Below are 21,198 nucleotides of genomic sequence, written 5' to 3'. Positions count from 1 at the left end.
TTTCAGGATGGATTCACCATCAAGTATGGGTTGTAATGGTTTCATGACTCTATGGGTTTTAGCATGGGGTGGTAGGTGACAACTAGGGGTATGCGGTCGGAGGGAGTTATTGTGGCCTTCTCCTAGATCATACTCAACAATTTTAGGCAGTGTCCTTTTTTCATTTCCAGCTCCATTTATTTAGATTTTCCAGCTCTTACTAGATGTGTTGGAACCTACCATGGAAGCAGTCCCTGAACTGCAAGGAGCCCAATGCCAATAGCCCAGCCCCTTGTGCTCCACAGGTTGAATACAGCAGGGAGATCTCAAAAGGCCTCTCCACTTCACCGATCTGAGCCATGAGTACTTTCCACTTGACCCTATAACAAGACAACAAACAGCAATCACACACATATTGTGCACCTGGGTACTTCACCTACTTAGGCACCTTTGTAAACCCCACTAGGTGCCTATTTACATCATGAGGCACCTAAATACCTTTAAATATCTGGCCCAGGATGCTGACTCCCTTCCTTGTTTCTAGCTGCTAAATCGCTTTAAAAGGCAGCTAAAAATACATAAAATACATTCCTAATATTACATTTCCATGCAAGAAGTTGCTGTGCTAGTCACCAAGATGTTATGTCATTGTCAAAGGTCTGTTGGATCACAAAAGGATGGGAAGGTGGTCTACACCATGGTGAATCGGAGGTTTGCACAAGACACTCCATGAAGATGTGGTGCATACTATGAAAACATGAGAGCCCCTGTTATAAGCACATAAAATTGTGTAGAAATGTCAGCAGCTTTACATGTTTATGGCCTTTCCCATTTACGTCAGCCTGTGTTAACTGATTATCTACCTAATTCATTGCCAGTGTTTGACATCAACCACACACCCTTTCTCTGTCAGAGGATGCTGCTATCCTTCCCCATCTTCTCTCCCCCACCATCCCTTTGGAGGTTCACCTGCCCCTAATCAAAACCAGCGCAGCCCTCAACCTTCTCAGAAGATGAAAATATTTCCCCTTTTCACACTTTTGGCATTTCAGGCAGAATTATAGCTTTCCCAAGATTGTAATATCATTTCATTCCGTTTCAGAAATCTCCAGCTCTGAAGCACAACTCTGTTACATCTGCCACAGAGCTAAGTAACCAAGAGCCTCCAGCAATGAGATGTGATTGTTTTACTGATTATTATATTACAGTGTAGCCTTCAGGAATCTTCAGCACTAAGCTAGAAATACATTTATCTCTGCCACAACACCACACAAAATCCAAGACCATTCAGCTCTGGACCACAGCACCACCATTTCCATTATATTACCTGGTATACTATAGCCACCATGTTCCTCCAGCACAGACACGCAGCTTTGTTACCTCCACTGTAACACAGCACATTGCCCACATTCTCCAACTGAGTCACAACTGCATCATCACACCAGAGCAGCCAGGAACCTCTAATACTCAGTCACAGTCACATTACCACCATTCTGTATTGCAGCAGATCATCGAAGAACCTCCAGCACGGACTCATGACTTCATGACCTCCCTTATACATTATAGTACTGTATCCAACAAGCTCCAGCACTGAGACTTGACTCCATTAATTCCACAGTACAGTATGACAGCACAGCACCTAGAAACTGCAAGTGATATGTAGCTTTGCATCACCCAGAATGCTTACATGTACACCTTGTTACCAAGGAGCACTGCCCAGGTATTCCCTAGGGCAGCTGTTTTCTGACACACACACTCAGGTCCAAAGTCCAACTGCAGCAAGTTCTCTAAATGCATAAATATTGCACTATCTTTGCTTGGTCCTGGTATCCAAACAGGGCCTATTCAGAGCCAATTTAATTTTCTTAATGGAATCAGGAACGAAACCTTTAGTATATACAGCAGAAGATGGATCATTGAAGCTGGCTTTCAGATAAGCCCAGCCTGGCAATACCTTTACTATCGATTTTACGTCAGGCTAGAGCTCAGTAACCTGGTTAATATTACTACACTTACAGATCATACAGACATTGAAACTGCTGTGTACACTCTTAGGGGCTCTCAGAGCCTGACATGTCTCTGGGCAATTTGCAAGGAAAGAATAAGAGTATGAACCTGCAAACAACTTGATGTTTAATTCAAGATAATTCAGTATGCATTGTGTGGCCCTAGTAATTTCTATTGTTCATCAATATTCTTAGCACTAGGAGGCTTGCAGACTCTCTGTCTCCCTCTGTTGAACAAAGCCCTTTCCCCCCAATTCTGACCAGTCCCCTCTACTCAATGCCTCACTATCTCCAACAAAGAGAACTGCTGTTGAATTTCCAGGAACAATATTTAAGAGTCTGCTTTATTAAGAATGATGAGTTCAACTACATGAGCAGGAGAGTTGGAATGTTCTCTAAGCGAGAGGGATAGATTCTGACACAGATGTGACACTATGCTAAATCAGAGAACACCTGAAGTAGAAGCATTATATCAGCTATTTCATTTCTCTGGTGGCTGGTGTGAAAAAGGCAGCTAGGAGACTAAGGGAGTTAGCCAGCTGGTGAGTATCTGTACTTCTGTCTTATTGCTATTGATTAATTTTGGGGGGCAAAAAAGGAGAAACTTTTGTGTGCTGGGAACTTGCCTCCGAGTTTGGGAGGGCTCCAGGCTGCTTTGCTGTGTTTGGTGTGTGCACATTGAAGTTTGGTTGCTGACTGTCTGGGCTAGATCACCCTGCAGTTAGGTGAATAAGTGCCTGACTCCTAGCAGGGCTCTAGCGGGACTCTTTTAAGGGCCCTAGAAAGGCTCTTTGATATGACAACAGAGCAGTTTTTTTGAATAGGCTAATGATTACAGGTGGCTGAGGGAGAGGGGGTAAGTCACCTATTCCAGCTGTGTGTGGGGCTCAGGCTTTGAAAACCATGCAGACTCCCACCTGAGAGATTAAAGGAGTGAGCCAGCTGAGTTTAGCAGCAGAGGAAGGCAGGGAGGTAGGGTTTGTTTCAACTTACAGGTACTCTGCAAGGAAGAACCTGCAATGGGAGGAAAACGGCACATTGCCAAAAGCACTACTTGTTCTGCCTCTGCCTGCACCTGTGGGGGCCCTGGCTAGACAGGCATTCTGGCCCTGGAGGCTTCTACCCAGACACTGGTCTTGACTTGCTGGACATGTGTCCTGCATGTCCCTGATGAAGAAAGCCAGGCAGGGGAAACCAGCTGGTGTAGAGAGGTGCCTGTTGGTAGAATCCCTCAGGAAGTAGGTAAGAAAGCTGCAGGAGGAGATGGCTCATTGGTATAGCATCCAGGAGCAGGAGGACTTCACCAATAGGATGCAGATGGAGACATCCAGGATGGAGGATGCTAGCCAGCTACAGATGGCTACAGCAGCCCCCAGTGGGGAAGGAGACCCAGCTGTTCTAAGGGGAGGAGACTGGTTGCTGGCCACCTCGAGCTGTAGGCAGCACTTCATCGATCCAGTTCCCCATTGCAACAAGGTCAAGAACTGGCACTGGAAAAAGGAGGTGAGGAGCAGACCACAGTGGCTGAAGAAGAGGAGCCACCTGCCCCCAAGTCCAGGAGACTCATGGTCACCACAAGCAAGAGGAAGAGACACAAGTGATGTATTAAGAACTCCCTTCTGAATGGGATAGAGGCATCCATCTGCTGACCTGACTTGATGTCCTTACAGGTGTGCTGCCTGCCTGAAACCTGCATCCAAGACATTACATAAAGGCTGCTAAAGCCCATCTGTTCTTCTTACCACTATCCCATGCTGCTCATTCACATGGCACTAATGATACTGTCAAATATAAACCTGAGCAGATCAACAGTGATTACAGGGCTCTGGGAGCAAGGGTGAAGGAGTCAGGGGTGCTGGTGGTGTTTTTTTCAATCCTTCCAGTTGAGAGTAAGGGCCCAAGCAGGGACAATGACATCCTTGAGATGACCAGTTGGCTGCACAGATGGGTATCAATGGGAGAGCTTTGGCTTCCTCGACCCTAAGATGCTGTTCCAGAAAGGAGGACTGCTAGGAAGAAATGGGGTCCACCTGACTACAAAGGGGAAGAGCATCTTTGCACACTGACTCTCCAATCTAGTAAGGAGGATTTTAATTTAGGTTAAAAGAAGGCAGGTGGCAAAAGCCCACAAGTAAGTATTAAAAAAAGGTGGAATGAACAGAGAACTAAGTGTTGGGGGGTAAATGGAAAATTACAATTGGGCTGTAGGAGCCACAAGAGGGATAACAGTGATGGAATCTGCTCATCATCTTAGATATCTATACATAAATGCAAGGCACATCGGGAATAAACAGGAAGTACTGGAATTATTCGTACATGAGCTAAATTATGACTTAATTGGAATCACAGAGACTTGGGATAAATCTCATGACTGGGATATTGGTAGAGTGGGGATAGCTTGTTCAGAAAAGACAGGCAGGGAAAAAAGGGAGGACATATTGCATTATGTATCAAGAATATATACACTTGTTCTGAGGTGCAGAAGGAGGTCAGAGGCAGAAGAGCTGACAGTATCTGGGTGAAGAAAAAGGGTAAAAATCAGGGACAGTATCAAACCACCAAATTAGGAAGAGGCGAGGATGAGGAGATGGAACAATTAACAGAAATAACCAAAACACAAGACCCAATGTTAATGGGGGGGGGTGTCTTTAACTACCCAGACATCTGTTGGAAAAGTAATATGGCAAAACACAAAATGTTTTTGGAATGTACTGGGGGCTACTTTTTGTTTCAGAAGATGGAGGAAGTAACCAGAGGGACAGCCATTTTAGATTTGATTCTGACTAACAGGGAGGAATTGATTGTGAATCTGAAGGTTGAAGGCAGTTTGGGTGAAAGTAATCATGAAATAACAGACTTCATGATTCTACGGAAAGGAAGGAGGGGAGCAGCAGAATAAGGACAATGGCCTTCAAAAAAGCAGCCTTTAACAATCTCAGAAAACAGGTAGGTAAGGCTCCATGAAAAGCAAAGCAAAGTGAAAAAGGAGTTCAGGAAAGCTGGCAGTTTCACAAAGAAACAACATTAAAGGAACAACAGCTATCTATCCTGATGTGAAGAAAAGATAGGAAGAATTGTAAGAGGCTGATATGGCTCCACCAGGAGCTCTTTTAATTACCTGAAAATCAAAAAGGAATCCTACAAAAAATGGAAATGGACAAATTGCTAAGGATGATTACAAAAGAATAGCACAAGCATGTAGGGACAAAATCAGAAAGGCTAAGGCACAAAATGAGTTACACCAAAAAAGGGACAAAAAAGGCAGTAAGGAGAGGTTCTATACATACATTAGGAGCAAGAGAAAGACTAAGGAAAAGGCCGGGGTGAAGGAGTTGGTGGCGCAGGTGGTGTTTTCATCCTTTATTTGGCAAGGAAGGGAAGCTAATAATGGGCAACATTAAGAAGGCTGAAGTGTTAAATGCCTAATTTTGCTTCAGTCTTCACTAAAAAGGTAAATTGTGACCAGATACTTACCACAATTAATATTAACAACAAAAGGGAAAGAACACAATGCAAAATAGGGAAAGAACAGGATAAAGAACATTTAGGAAAGTTGGATGTATTCAAGTCAGCAGGGCCTGATGAAATTCACCTTAGCATATTTAAGGAACTAGCTGAAGCAATCACAGAACCATTAGCAATTTTCTTTGAGAACTCATGGACAGTGGATGAGTTCCCAGAGGGCTTGAGAAGGGCTAACATAGTGCCTATTTTTAAAAATGGGAATAAAGAGGAACCGTGGAATTCTAGACCAATCAGCCTAACTTTGATACCTGGAAAGACATTGGAACAAATTATTAAACAATCAGTCTGTGAACATCTAGAGGATGATACAGCTATAAATAATAGCTAATGTAGATTTGTCAAGAACAAATAATACCAAACCAAACTAATTTCCTTCTTGGACAGGGTTACTGGCCTACTGAATAGGGGAGAAGCAGTAGATATGGTATATCTTGATTTTAGTAAGGCTTTCATAAGCAAACCAAGAAGAGAGTCCAGAGGAAAGCAACAAGGAATGATGAAAGGTTTAGAAAATTTAGCCTATGAGGAAAGATTTAAAAAACTGGGCATGTTTAGTACTGAGAAAAGCAAATTGAGGAGGGAATTGATAACAGACTTCAGATATGTTAAGGGCTGTTATAAAGACAATGATCATCAATTGTTCTCCATGTCCACTGAAGGTAGGACAAGAAATAATGGGCTTAATCTGAAGCAAAGGAGATGTAGGTTAGATATTAGGAAAAACTTTCTAACTATAAGGAGAGTTAAGTAATGGAATAGGCTTCCTAAAGAGGTTGTGGAATGCCACCATTGGAGGTTTTTAAGAGCAGGTTAGACAAACACCTGTCAGGGATCGTCTAGGTATACTTAGCCCTACCTCAGCACAGGTGATTGGATTAGATGATCTCTCGAGCTCTTTTCCAGTCCTACATTTCTATGATTCTAAGATTGCTTCAGGACTTCAGAATTTATTCAGAGATTACCTAAAGTATGAGAGGCTCTCTAGATAAAGATGTCAAACATCAATCCATCTCAGGCTCAGATTTGTCTCCTCTTAGGAATTGTACCCAAAGTCCATTTCAGAGAGGCACAGAAATCCAAGTTCCATTTCTTCTCCTGGCAGGGATTATAGCACAGAGATCCAGTTCTAGCTCATTTCCTCTCTGAGGCTACACCCAGGATCCATTCCAGGTTGCCACTGATTTAATCTCCTTGTTACAAGTGAACTAAGAGATTGAGGGAGGTTTCTCCGTATCTGATCCTAGGGCAGACTTTGTTATCGGATGGGTTTCATTTTGGACAGTTTCCATTAAGTGGCAGACTGGATTGTGTTGACCCAGATGACCAGGATGTAATAGATTCTAGGTATATTGGTGGCACCAACCCGAGATAAGCCTTATTTCAGTAGCAGAGAGCTCTTACTGATGTGGATTATGAACCTGCTTCTACAGTCCTGCAATTTACATTCACACACGTAGAGCAAGACCCAGCATCTAACTCTAACAGTAACTTCTGATATCTGAGTGAGGATTATTAGCCCTTTAGCTGGTGTTGATCAATAATCAGGAATATGGGACTCGCTATACTAGAACAAACAAGTGATTTGTTTGCTCTGGTACCTTGCGTCCCACTGTGGCCAATGCCTAGTATTTTAGAGGAAGGAGGAAAAAATGAACACAATACACCTGGATATTTTAGCATTACCATACCATTGAAGAGAAAAGCACTTCCTGTCCCCAGGTAGTGGTCATCTTGTCCCCTGAAGAATGAGGATTAGCAGCTCCTCTTCATTCTAGATAGTGCAACTACAGATGCTATTTTAGGGTTTTCACCTATCCTGTTAAATTTAGACCAGGGGCTTTGATGTTTGGTTTGTTCCAGCCATCTCTCTTCACCATTTTTTCACCAGAAAGCTTTTACCAGAGACTGATCTGAACTGTGGGTATGACAGACAGAACAGCAGCTTCAGCACTACCAATCCGAGGATGGTTCACTGATCCAAGAGCTGAGCACCAATCAGAAAAGCACCTCCTTCTCATGCATAAAACACAAATGTAGGACAGAGCAGAATCCTAGGGAAAAAGCACTGTTGATGAATTCAGAAGGAAGAGCTGAATATTATAGGAGACCTCCAGAATCAGAAAGAGAAGAACACAGTGAAGTGTTCTGTCTGGAATTGGGGATTGGGTATGGCTTGACAACAGGGGGGGGAGGATTATGGGGAAGGGCTGAGGTAGGCTTTTCTTTGGTTTCTGCCCACCTGAAAAGGTAGGAGTGCTAATTTTTTCTTCATATAAATTACTAATCATCCCTCAACAATATCATGTGGTAATGAGCTCCATAGGTTAATGATATGCTGCACATAGGCTTTATCCCTACACTCTCATTTGCTCATTATACTTCCTGTTCTACTCCTAACAGTACAGTATTTTTTAGAAGTGGACAAATACATTTAAAAATCCCAAACCATCCAAAAATCCAATTACTTCAGGCTGGTCTTCCTGTCATTTCACAGCACAAGACCTTCAGATATAAAAGAGAAAGCTGGTCTTGGGCCATGTACCTGCCATAGAGAAGCTAGATCTCTATGCAACAGTGACTCTTATTTGTTCTGCTACACACACTAAACTAGGTTTCCTTTGTCCACCCTGGACTTGTATAGAGACTTTTAAAATCAATCCATTGTAAAAGAAAAAGAAAGGAATCTCATTTTTTCCAAGGGTCCCTAATTCCAACCCCTTGTTTTCCCTACTTCCACATATTTTAAACATGACTGAAGTATATTACATATTTTAGATGTCTTTAAAACTAAGCCCCTGACCACCTATGATTGTTACAGGTCCCTTTCAGCTTTTCGCTCCTTTCATGAAAGCAAAGGTATTAACCCAATGTCCTGACAAATTTCCATTGAGCAAATTAGGTTCTACCTACTTAAATTCCACTGTAATTTTAATTAGAGAGGATGAACTTAACTTCATATCCTAAAGCTGTTGTGGCAGTCTTCAGGTAGGCTATTACATAGCTGCTATTTTCCATTCCAGAGATAGCCGCATGTCAGTGATGGGTGAAGTGATCACTATTGATACTGAACAGCTAGGTACTTGTGAGGAGCACTCAATCAATCAATAATAGGCAGAAATGGACCTGTGAATCTAGCTGCCTCAGCCAGCAGAGACTAGTCACATGCCTGAAGTGGCATGGGCAGTCGTTGGGGGTAAGAATGACATCAGAAGACAACTTTTTCCCTGCTACACTGGCAAGGAGACATCTGGAGGGGGAAGGGCCCACCTAGAAAGGAAGTGAGCAAGAACTGAAAATAGGAGAAGAAGGGATTTGAGGTTAAGAATTAAATTTTACTTTGCTCACCAGAACAGGAGTCTTGGCTGGGTATCTCTATAGCAACAAAAGGTGGTGCCAGGGAATTCAAGGAAAACAAGAGCAAGGATCTGTTGGTGGAATTCTCAATGGGAGCCAATCAGGTTATATAAACAAAGAGCTTACAGTGTACTTAACTCATGCCCCTCAAAGGCAGGTAGAAGGAAAGGACAGCAAGCACAAGGATGATTGCCAATAAACAGTCATGTGGGCTCCCCTCCCTCTCTTTCTCTGTTAGAACTCCGTCTCCCTGTTGCACTTCAAAGCACCCTCTTGGTTCCCATCTCATGTGCATTCTGACACATCCAGGAATGAAAAAGTAACCATGGGGAAGACCAAAGTAAGGAACATCCAGGCTAAGGTTTGGTATTGCCTGATTTTCTTATCTGCGTTCTCTTCCTCTCTCTTTCTATGCTATCTCTTCTACCCTGCCCAGAGTTTTACAGATTGACCAGAAGCAAATACCCCTGAACTCTGGAAAAGTCTGGATCAGCACTGGGAACTGAACGTTGTGACTTAGGCTCTACTGTTATACCTAGCTCTTCCACCCAGGGAGGCATCTCAGAAAGGAGCAGCCTTTGAAAAGAAAGAAGATGACCAAAGCATGGCCAAAGCATTAGGGGCCAGATGCTTGGTTCCAGTAAAGCCACTGTTGAACCCTCTAGCATTGTGAAGGAGCCAGAAAACTGGCCTAACCAGTTACCAGATGATTCTCACAGCACATGGGGAGCCTTTGGGTGATGGACAGCTGATGAGTGGCTCTATAGATGTTCAACAATTTGGGGATGAGGCCTGAACCGTGTGGGACATTTTGCATTTTGGAGGTGGAGGAATAGCGACCCCATTGTACTTGATCTGTGAGAAAGGACTTGTGGCCTTTCAGGGCATTTCTATTCACCCTGGAAGTTTCTTGGTGGTGATGACTGATGGTATCAACTGCTGCTGATGGGATGAGTATGGATGTATTTCCTTTAACTATGGAGACTGTTTTTTGGGTAACACGCCCTCTGCCAAAAGTTCACCCACACCAACAGTGGCTGAGGAGTATGCTGCCGGAGTATCAGACTGCTTGCTCTGCCCGCGAATGTGCACTGACAATCCTTTTCAAGCAGATACTGGTGGTAAGAATGGGGAAGAATGATGATAGTTAAAACTACGCCAAACCATGTGAAATTTAGCTCTTGTGACCAGGATAACCCATGACATTGCTTAGAGAAATCGGCCCATTACTGAAGGAGCATTTTGGACTCAGTAGATTTGAGGCCTATAATCTCAGCAACAGTAAGTGAATCAGATGAAATAGGGGCATCGTTACCCTACTGAAGGTTTGGGAGGAAGTTAATAAATGAAATTAATAGGCAGCAAGTTTAAAACAAACAAAAGGAAGTATTTCTTCACACAATGCACAGTCAACCTGTGAAACTCCTTGCCAGAGGATGTTGTGAAGGCTAAGACTATAACAGAGTTCAAAAAAGAACTAGATAAATTCATGGAAGATAGGTCCATCAATGGCTATTAGCCAGGATGGGCAGGGATAATGTCCATAGCCAGAAGCTGGGAATGGGCAACAGGAGATGGATCACTTGATGATTACCTGTTCTGTTCATTCCCTCTGGGGCATCTGGCACTGGCCACTGTCGGAAGACAGGAGAAGACAGGGCTAGATGGACCTTTAGTCTGACCCAGTATGGGCCATTCTTATGAAAGTGTAACCCACTGGTCAAGTGTATGTTATACATTCTCTTCTGTGTCTTATCCCCAAAGGATGAGAGTCTGTTACAGCCAGCAGCTCTGGAGGCTACTTCTTTAGATCATGCTGTGGCGACTCATGCGTTTAGCTCTGGAGGTTCTCAGTTCAGTCCTCAGAGTTGGCCATCACAGAATCAGTGACTTTGGGGAGAGAGAAGTGGAGCAGACTTTGCTAGAAGCAATGCCCTAAGGGAACTGCCCCTCAGGCAACATTTAAATAGCTGCAGGTAGCTAGCCTTACCAGGTGTTCTCCTCTTGCCCAGCTCTCAGAGGGATGATTATGTTCCGGTTTGTCTCCACATGTCGGATTTCAACTGTGAATCCCTGAAGAGCAGGAGCAGTGCCCTGTGAATATATGGCCAACTCCAGCAAGCAGGACTCCACGCTCCATGGCAGGATGGGGCTATGCAGACTGAACTCACATCTATCCAAGAACCTGCTGGTGTTTAGGAGGAGAATGTCCCCTGAAGGAAAGAAGGGAAGAGTACAAGGGGAGAAGACAAGAAAAGAAGAAACAAGAGGAAAGAGGGATTGAAAGAAGCAGTGGTGAAAAAGGAGAGAAGAAGAAAAGACAAGAAAAAAGTAGAGAAGATAAAAAAGTGAAAGAAGAATTAAGTTAAAAAAGAAAGAAAATAAATAGAGAACAGATCGAGAGAGAGAGGAGAGAAGAAAAGAGAGGAAAAGAAACCAAGGAGAGAGAAGGAAAAAGAAGGGAGGAGGCAACAGATATAATACTGGTTAGAAACACAACACAGACATGAGTAAGCGCACAAATATGAGGAGTCAGCTTAGCCTTGTCAAGGGGCTGAATTTCCTGGGAGTCTCACCCTCTGTAGTTAAAAGTGGCTTCTTCTGACTGTGGTGGAAACAAAGCTAATTCACAAAGGGCCTGAACCATAAGAACATAAAGATTATGGGCCAAATCCCAAGAGGTGATGAATACCTGGGACCTAACAGTGAAGAGTGCTGAGCATCTACAATTCCCATTAAAGGCAAAGTGAGCTGAAAGGGCTTGGAATACTGCAGACTTGGGCCCCTTCAAATCCTATTAGCTACACGAGGAGTTGAATTTCCCTAGCTTTTCTCAGGGTCTGGAAGTAGCTACCTATGGAAGTAGCTACACTATGCACTGCTGACAAAAGAGGAGGGACTTGCCAATAACTGTGGTTCTTTGAGAGTGTTGCCTTTGCATTTCAAATGTTGCAGTATGTGCATTGTATAAAAATGGGCTGTGTTCAATATGTATCAAGTTTCACATTGTACATTGCAGTATGAGCAAGGCTGCTACACAGTAAACATTCCATAAATCTATGCAATGTGCTCAAGTCTAGTGTTCTATAAATATATGGAAAAATCAATGGCTTTTTTAATATACACGTGATTCTTAGTGGTGTGTTCTCTAGAGTTCAGAGTGGGATTTCATGATGGTTTCATGTAAGCAGGTATAGTCTATGTGGCAGTCTGAGAGAGACAAGGGAGGATGGCCATAGACATCTGTGTGTGCATATGTGTACCCCTTTGGGAATAAACTGGAAGTTTGTCTACCTTCTATGTCTCCTCTGGATGAATGGTTCTCCAGAACTTGATGCTGCTGCTGCCGCACCAAGGCCCTCACTGAAGATGGTACCCAGTCTGGTTTTCCGAAGGTGTCCGTAGATGTTACCCAGGAGCAGATGGACCCATAGGTACAAGAGGTTTCTGGGATGAGAAAGAGAGAGAACTTTTCACTGGTGTGCCACCTGGCTCCAGGGAGGGTGTCAGGCCAGGATGTTAATGAGCAGATCTAGATTCATGAGCCCATTCATACATTCTAAGGCCAGAAGTAACTATAGTGACCACATGTATGTATGGATATATGACATGTATGAATGTATATATGGTATGTATGACACAGGCCAGAGAACTTCCCCGAAATAATTCCTAGAACATATCTTTTAGAAAAACTACCTTAATTTAAAAATTGCCAGTAATGGAGAATCCACTGTGACCCGTGGTAAATTGTTCCAATGGTTAATTACTCTCACGGTTAAAAATTTATGCCTTATTTCCAGTCTGAAATTGTCTAGCTTCAACTTCCAGTCATTGGATCATGTTATACCTTTTGCTGCTAGACTGAAGAGCCTATTATCAAATATTTGTTCCCCATGTAGGCACTTATAGACAGTGATCAAGTCACCACTTGACCTTCTCTTTGTTAACCTAAATCAGGGGGGGCCAACCTGTGGCCCCGGAGCCACCTGCGGCTCTTCAGAAGTTAACATGCGGCTCCTTGAATAGGCACCGACTGCGGGGCTGGAGCTACAGGCGCCAACTTTCCCGTGTGCCGGGGGGCTCACGGCTCAACCCCTGGCTCTGCCACAGGCCCTGCCCCCACGCCACCCCTTCCCGCCCCCTCCCCTCAACCTGCAGTGCCTTTGCTCCACCCCACTCCCCCACAGAGCCTCCTCCATGCCACAAAACAGCTGATCGGGAGGGGGAGGCACTGATCAGCAGGGCTGCCAGTGGGCAGGAGGTGCTGGGAGTGGGGGGAGCTAATAGGGAGCTGCTGACATATTATTGTGGTTCTCTGGCAATGTACATTGGTAAATTCTGACTCCTTCTCAGGCTCAGGTTGGCCACCCCTGATCTTAATAAACTGAGCTCCTGGCATATATCACAATAAAGCACATTTTCTAATCCTTTAATCATCCTCATGGCTCTTCTCTGAACCCTCTGCAATTTATCAACAGAATAGTCTGTGACATCTCAGGTAAAAAGGAACTGTCAGAGGGAAGAGAGGAAGCTGCCCATGGATAAGAATGATGGAGATTCTCCTACCTGATGTGGGGAAAAGGCCAACCTAGGGAGACAACCCTGGACCTCTTTGGCCGGTGTAAATCAGCATACTTCCACTGAAGTCAGTGGAGCTAAACCAGTTTACACCTGTGGAGGATCTGGCCCACTTGTAAGTACAATCCTGAACAAGAGTGACATCCAGCATAGCAAAAGAATTGAAAGAGGATGGAAACAGACCCCTCACATTGTGGAACACAGAACTCAGGAATTTCTCAAATAGAAGAGCTGAGTGTATGAAACTCAGCGAGATGAGAGGTGTTATGTAAAGCCTCCACTCAATCCAGTAGAATGCGATTGTAAGATTTGTAACTTTTCAGTCATTGCTAGTATGATCATTAAGTTCTGTAACCTTTTGCAAACTTTGTAACTTTAGGTTTCAGAGTAGCAGCCGTGTTAGTCTGTATCCGCAAAAAGAAAAGGAGTACTTGTGGCACCTTAGAGACTAACAAATTTGTATGAGCATAAGCTTTCGTGAGCTACAGCTCACCGCATCGGATGTATTCAGTGGATTGCTCAAATAAATTTGTTAGTCTCTAAGGTGCCACAAGTACTCCTTTTCTTTTTGTAACTTTAGTTATTGTTAGCATAGCCTTTTAAGTTTTGTAACTTTTGTGAGCTCTGTAACCTTTTCAGTTACCCTTTGTATGAACCTCTAAGCTTTGCAATATTCCAACACGTGATCAGGGGGAGATAAGGGAGTGTGAACAAAGGAGTGTATGTGGGACGGGGCAGAGAGGAACTGCTAGGAGAAAAGAGCCCAGAGCCAGGAGCCTCTAATGTAATCTGCCCTGAGAAGGCAATCATGGGGTGCTGTAAAGAAAAGAAGAACCTGGTATGCATGAAAGGAACAAGGTCTGGGAATACTTCTCAGTGACAGACACAGAAGGAAAACTCAGTGTACGTGACAGGAGCTACCCAGTTCCACCAAAAGGAAGAAGGCATGCATGCAAGCCCCCTGCTTCTTGACCTGCTTGCCGGCCCGGATCCGTGACCGCAGGCAGACACACCAAATCTACTGTGCTTCAGCTTCTCAGCTTCCTCTGCTGTCTCCGGTAACTCTCCACCTGCGTGAGTGTGTGGGTGCATGAGGGTATGAATGCGTTGAATGTGTGCGGGGATGAATAAGATCCATCCCTTTTCTGTTTGATCCAATAGTGGCATTTAATAAAACCAATATAAGTGTAACCCTGGGTTGGTTTCTAGGGAAATTGAGGTAATATTAGTGGTGGAGAATGTGGTCAACCACCAATAGGGTACACTAGTGGAAAGGGGTGACACGGAGTAGAGAGCGCATGCGGTGCCTGCTCCCTCTTCCAGGTACACTAGAGGAAAGGGGTGACACGGAGTAGAGAGCTTGAGCGGTGCTTGCTGCCCCTTCCTGATTTTGGGCATGGTGCCGCTGTTTAGAAAGGGAAAGAGCCCCCCCACATCCACAATGGAGGGAAAAGTGGCAAAATTTCCCCTCCTCCGGGCACACTCCAAGGGTGTTGACCCATGGGTCCCAGGGGCGGTTTCATCAGGGGACGCCATGGTGGACGTAGATAATACGTACCAGAAATATTGTGAGTTTTAACATCCGGATTCAAAGACTAAGGATCGGGCAGTGGCATGGTTGTTGTGGCAAATGTGTTGTGCTTGGCAAACTGCTAAAGCTGATTATAATTCTGAAACTATGCAAGTGAGGCAGGAGTTGGAGCGAGTAAGGGTGGAAAGGGATATGTGGAAGGCACAAGAACAAGCAGCAGGGGCAAGTTGTCAGCAGCTAGAAACCTCCACTGTCAAGGCGATGGAGAGAGCTGAACAGGCAGAAGAAGAGAGGGAACAATCTAAGGAATTGGACGTCCAGGTGGAGTGTTTGTGGGGACTGGTGTTAGAGCAGGGGACCCGTCCGGGCGGGAGAGCAGCAGGATCCCCGGGATCAGGGACAAAGGCGCCACTCTGATATGACCCCAGAGACTGGGAAGGGACATCTGGTATGACCCAGACCCGGGATGGCTGCCAGATGGGCCGGGAGCTCAGCCAGCCCCAGTGGCAGCTGTGCAATGGTTAACTTTCCCAGCCCAGGGAGGGAGCCCCAGACCTGTAACTAGGGTGACTATGGAGGAAATAGCCTTGACCCCTGCAGAGATAACTTCTCTGGCTCAAGGGTTAGGGCCAGCCAAGGTGAGCACATTCTCGGAATGGGCATATCAGTTTCTGAGGGCGATAGAGGATCAGGGGAGGTTAAACACAGAGGAGGTTAGGAAGCTGTTGAGGACGGCATCCACAGTACTGGGGTGCGATATGAGAATCGCACTGCGGACGCAGGCAACCAGATGGTGGCAGTCCCCATTTGCGCTGGTTTGCAATTTGGCTCAGAGAAAGGCACTGCAGGAGGTCAGCCGCCAGTATGCAGCAGGCTTCCCCGCTCTGGGGAAGGCCCCTGACATCTTTGTGGAGAGTTTGGTATTAGTGTGATTGTTAACTGGGCGGTATCCGGTCCGCCCAGGGGAGAGCGATCCCCAGGACCCTGTCCAAGATTGTGATTCCAATGGCCGAATTAAGGCTTATTGCAGCAATGTTGCCCAAAGATGTTCAGATGGCTATGGAAGTGTGGAGGCAGGGAGAGCCCCTAGACATATCACACCTTAAGGAAGCAGCACGCCAGACCACCAAAGCAGCCCCAGCACCTCGACACAGGCGCCACCAATCAGACAGCAGTCAGCTCTGCATATAGTTGTGGATAGCCTTAAAGGATCAGGGGGAACCCATGGGAAGCCCATGGAGTCCCTAGCACTCCATTGTATTCAGCTGGGGTTAAAGCTCCTGGAGCTGGGGGGCAATATTGGGGCCAAAAAAACAACCTCAGACTGGGGGGGGGCCCGACTCCCTGAGTCCACTGGGAGAGGAAAGGGATGGACCTGGGTGGGACCTCTCCAGGTGGATTCGGGAGGAAGGTTGCATGTGCGCCTTCAGGTTGGGGGGCCATATGAGTGCCCTGAGACATCTGAACTGGATTTTGTGGTGCTGGTGGACACTGTTGTGGCTGTCTCACTGCTTCCCTGTCCCGTGCTGGGAGTACCAATCCAGGGAAACATTGAGATCCAGGGATTTGATGGCACCTTGGCGCAGGGACAAGTGTTGGGATGAATGGTCACCCGGGTGGGGAATCTTACCAGAAGATGGCCCTTGATTTATAGCCCCACAACCACAGAACCAATTTTGGGCATAGATTGCTTGCAGGAGAGAGGAATAGTGGTTGATGGTGCTAACAAAGGTTTATGGAGGACCCCAAAGAAAGACTCGACCCCTGAAGTAAGGAAGGGAGATACTGGATTGCTGACGCGTAGTATGTTGGGAGAGGCTGCAGTGACCAGGGATAGCAAGGAGGAATGGAGGAAGCGTTTTCCCCAGGCATGGGCGGCCCACAAGCTGGACTGCGGTAAATGGACTGGGGAACCGGTGAAAATAGAAGGACCAGCAGTCCCCCCACAGAAACAATGTCCTATCCCCGCTGCAGCGCGTCAGGCTGTAGCAGAGACAGTTAGAGAGCTGGAAGGGCAGGGAGTAGTGAAAAGAACAACTTCCTCCTTTAAATCCCCCATATGGCCTGTGAGGAAAGCTGATGGGGTCTCATGGAGACTGTCGACTATCAGAGAGTCAATGTGATGACCCCCCAGCGGGCGCCAATAGTCGCAGACATGACCCAGGTGTTGCAAGACATACCAAGGGAAGCTAAAAGATTTTCTGTATTGGATTTGTCTAACTGTTTCTTTGCTATTCCACTTGACGAAGGATCACAGGACCGATTCACGTTCCATGTGGATGGGGTATAGTATTGCTTTACCCGTATACCCCAGGGATTTCATAGTGCCCCCGCTATTGCGCATAAGGTAGTGACCCAAATGTTAGAGCATCTCCCTCCAGGGGATAAGGGGTGGGTGGTCTCATATGTGGACGATATCCTGATTGGGAAGCGTGTCCATCGGGGACAGCTCAAGCATGTAGGGGGAACCACACCGACTCCATGTTCCTCTCTACGATAGCCTACGGTTTACAATGTTTAAGTCTTTTTCGCAGCTTCTGTTTTTCAGGGCACCAGAAAGAGCTGGTACCAAACATACCATGGTGCGTCGTCACGACAAACTTCTACGTTGTCTTATGTTCTGTGTTTTGTGTTTTATGTTTGTCTTGTAGTGCTTGTCTCATTGCTAGCATTATTGTGTATGGGGTTTGGGAAAAGGGAAGATACCGCATTAGGCAGGGAACAGCAACAAACCATACTCACAGCCCCTTTTAACTCTAACTGGACCCTTCCCTCTCCTTACCCCTCTGCCTCCTGCCAAATTGTCAATCACACACCTATCCCCGTGGTGGCCACCTCTGTCCAAAAGCCTGTGATACATCAAGTTTGTAACTACCTCTTTACCGAGGGTATGAATGCGTTGAATGTGTGCGTGTATGAATAAGATCTATCCCTTTTCTGTTTGATCCAATAGCGACATTTAATAAAACCAATGTAAGTGTAACCCTGGGTTGGTTTCTAGGGAAATTGAGGTAACAAAAGGGTCTTGGAGCCTGGGTTCCAGCCTGAGCAGAAACATCCATACTGCTGCTCTAGCCAGCCCAAGCCCCACAAGCCCAAGTCAATTGACCTGAACTCTGAGCCTTGGTACCAGAGGCTTTTCTTTGTCATGTAGACATACCTTAAGGGTTGTAAAATGGACGTCCTTCAGAACAGTTTCACCACCCCTAAGATGAGGCGGGGAGAACCCCGACCGACTGGAACCCATAGAGCTCATTCACAGTGCTGAGAGCAGCGCAGTATCCTGGCCAAGTCGTTTTTCATAATCAGCATATTATAAACCAGCAAAGAACTAATTCGCTGCTGCTTTATCAATCTGATACAAGGTCCCTGCAGGGACATCAGCTGCCTAATGCTCTCATTCACACATATGCACAGTGAGATGAACAAGTACTGCAGGCTAATATTCATTCAGGTGGTAATTATTATTATAGCATCTAGAGGCCTCAGGGGCTGTATATATTCTCTACTTCCCAATGAGGGACCCAATCCAAGGAAGGAAGGACAATAGGAACCAGTCCCTAGGGAGAGAATTAAGGTTGGGGAAGTAACAGGGCCAGTCTTATGGACCGTAAGTGAAGGATGGGCAACAAAGAGCAGGGTAGAATTCAAGTTCGTTTGGTACTTTAAGGTGAGAATCTGCTAACTCTTCTTGTTGGTTTAAATTTCCAGCTGTATACAAACTAAGGTTTTCCTGTGGGAATTTACTTGACTAACAACATAAGAAATGCCATACAGGGCCAGATCAGTGGTCCACCTCGCCCAGTATCCTGTCTCCAACAGTGGCCAGTACCAGAGCTACAGATGGAGTGTACAAAAAAGGGAAGCTGGAGTGATTCATCCCTATCTTCTCCTCCCAGCTTCTGGCAGTCAGAGGTTTACGGTTGCCCAGAGCATGGGGTTGCATCCCTGACTGTTTTAATTAATATCCACTGATGGGCCTATCCTTCATAAACTTATCAAGTTCTTTTTTGAAGTCAGTTATACTTTTGGCCATCACCACATCCCATGGCAATGAGTTCCACAGGTTAACTGTGCATTGTGTGAAAAAGTACTTCCTTTTGTTTGTATTAAACCTGCAGCCTATTAATTTTATTGAGTGACCCCTGTTTTTTGTATCATGGGAAAGGGTGGATAACACTTCTCTGTTCTCTTTATGCACACAATTCATGATTTTATAGCTCTGTATCATATCCCCTCTTATTTGTCTCTTTTCTAAGCTGAACAGCTCTAGTCTTTTTTGCCTCCCCTCATATGGAGGCCATCTATGCCCTTGATCTATGCCCTTCTCTAAACCTTTTCCAATTCCACTATACCCTTTTTGAGATGGGGCGATAAGAACTGGACACAAGGTATGGGCGCACCATGGATTTATATAGTGACCTTATGATATTATTTTCTATCCTCTTCCTAATAGTTCCTAACATACTGTTAGACTTTTTGATCACTGCTGCACATTGAGCTGAAGTTTTCACAGAACTATCCACAGTGACGTCAAGATCTCTTTCTTCAGTGTTAACAGCTAATTTAGAACCCATCATTATATATGTGTAGTTGGGATTATTTCTTCCAATGTGTATCGCTTTGTATTGATCAATGTTCAATTTCATCTGCCATTTTGTCACTCAGTCACCCAGTTTTCTGAGATCCCCCTGTAATGCTTCACAGTCAGCTTTGGACTTAACTATCTTGAATAACTGTATCATCTGCAAACTTTGCCACTTCATTATTCACTAGGGTGACCAGATGTCCCGATTTTATAGGGACAGTCCCAATATTGAGGCTTTTTCTTATATAGGTGCCTATTGCCCCCCCACCCTCTGTCCCAATTTTTCACACTTCCTATCTGATCACCCTACTATTTCCTCCTCTTTCCAGATTAGTAATGAACATCTTGAACAGCACAGGTCCCAGTAGCGATCCTTAGTGGACCCTGCTGTGTATCTCTCCATTGTGAAAACTGACCATTTATTCTTATCCTTTGTTTCCTATCTTTTACGCATTACTGATCCATGAGACCTTCCTTCTTATCCCACAACTCCTTAGTTTCCCTAAGAGCCTTTGATGAGGGACATTGTCGAAAGCTTTCTGAAAATCAAAACACACTATATTGACCAGATCACCCTTATCCACATGCTTGTTGACAGCCACAAAGAATTCCATAGATTAGTGAGGTATGACTTCCCTTTACACAATCAGTGTTGACTCTTCCCCCCAAAAATTGTGTTTATCTTTCTGTCTGATAATTTTGTTCTTTACTATAGTTTCTGCCAATCTGCCCAATACTGAAGTCAGGCTCATTGGCTTGTAATTGCCCTGATCGCTTCAGGAACCCTTTTTAAAAATTGGCATTATATAAGCTACCTTCCAGTCATCTGGTAAAGAGTCTTCTTTCAGTGATCATTTACATATTATAGTTAGTAGTTCTGCAATTTCACTTTTGAGTTCATTCAGAAATCTTGGGTCAATACTATCTGGCCCTGGTGACTTATTATTGTTTAATTTATCAATTTGTTCTAAAACCTCTTCTATTAACTTATCAGTTGGGGTAGTACTTCAGATTTGTCTCCCAAAAAGGATAGCTCTGTTATGGGTATCTCCCCCACATCCTCTGCAGCAAAGACTGATGCAAAGAATTCATTTAGCTTCTCTGCTGTGGCCTTGTTTTCCTTGAGTGTTCCTTTAACACCTTGGTCATCTAGTCACCCCACTGCCTCTTTGGCAGGCTTCCTGCTTCCAACGTACTTAAATTCTTACTGTTAGTTTTTGCATCTTTACAAAGTTGCTTCTCCAGTTTTTTTTGGCCTGCCTTATTACAGTTTTATACGTTTCCGGCCAGAGTTTGTGCACCTTCCTAGTATCCTCATTAGGATATGACTTCCAAATTTTAAAGGATTACTTTTTGTCTCTAACAGCCTCGACTACTCTGCCGTTTAGCTATGGTGGCATTGTTTTGATCCTCTTCTTGTCTTTTCTGATTTGGGGTATATACTTAGTCTGAACCTCTATCATGGTGTTTTTAAATAATCCCCATGCTGCTTTCAGGCATTTAACCCTTGTGAGAGCTCATTTTAATTTCCGCCTGACAAGAGTCCTAATTCTTGTATAGTTCCTCTTTTTAAAGTCTAATGCTACCGTGGTGGGTTTCTTTGGCATTTCCTCCATATAACAATGTTATATTTAATT

At 44.8% G+C, this 21,198-nt stretch overlaps 1 protein-coding gene across 1 annotated transcript in view; it reads right to left on the bottom strand.

The window, feature by feature from the left end:
- The window catches only part of LTK (leukocyte receptor tyrosine kinase), a 163,483-nt gene that overhangs the window by 78,325 nt on the left and 63,960 nt on the right, over positions 1–21,198 (bottom strand). The window contains exons 3-5 of the mRNA XM_084629926.1: positions 12,159–12,311; positions 10,855–11,077; positions 220–359 (exon numbers count right to left, since the gene is read on the bottom strand). Coding sequence (XP_084486052.1) covers positions 220–359; positions 10,855–11,077; positions 12,159–12,311 — 516 coding nt within the window. The remainder of the gene's footprint in view (positions 1–219; positions 360–10,854; positions 11,078–12,158; positions 12,312–21,198) is intronic.

The sequence above is a fragment of the Lepidochelys olivacea genome, assembly GCF_965140295.1.
Source record: "Lepidochelys olivacea isolate rLepOli2 genome assembly, chromosome: 6".
Taxonomy (NCBI): domain Eukaryota; kingdom Metazoa; phylum Chordata; order Testudines; family Cheloniidae; genus Lepidochelys; species Lepidochelys olivacea.
This window is presented reverse-complemented; position numbering and strand designations above follow the sequence as displayed.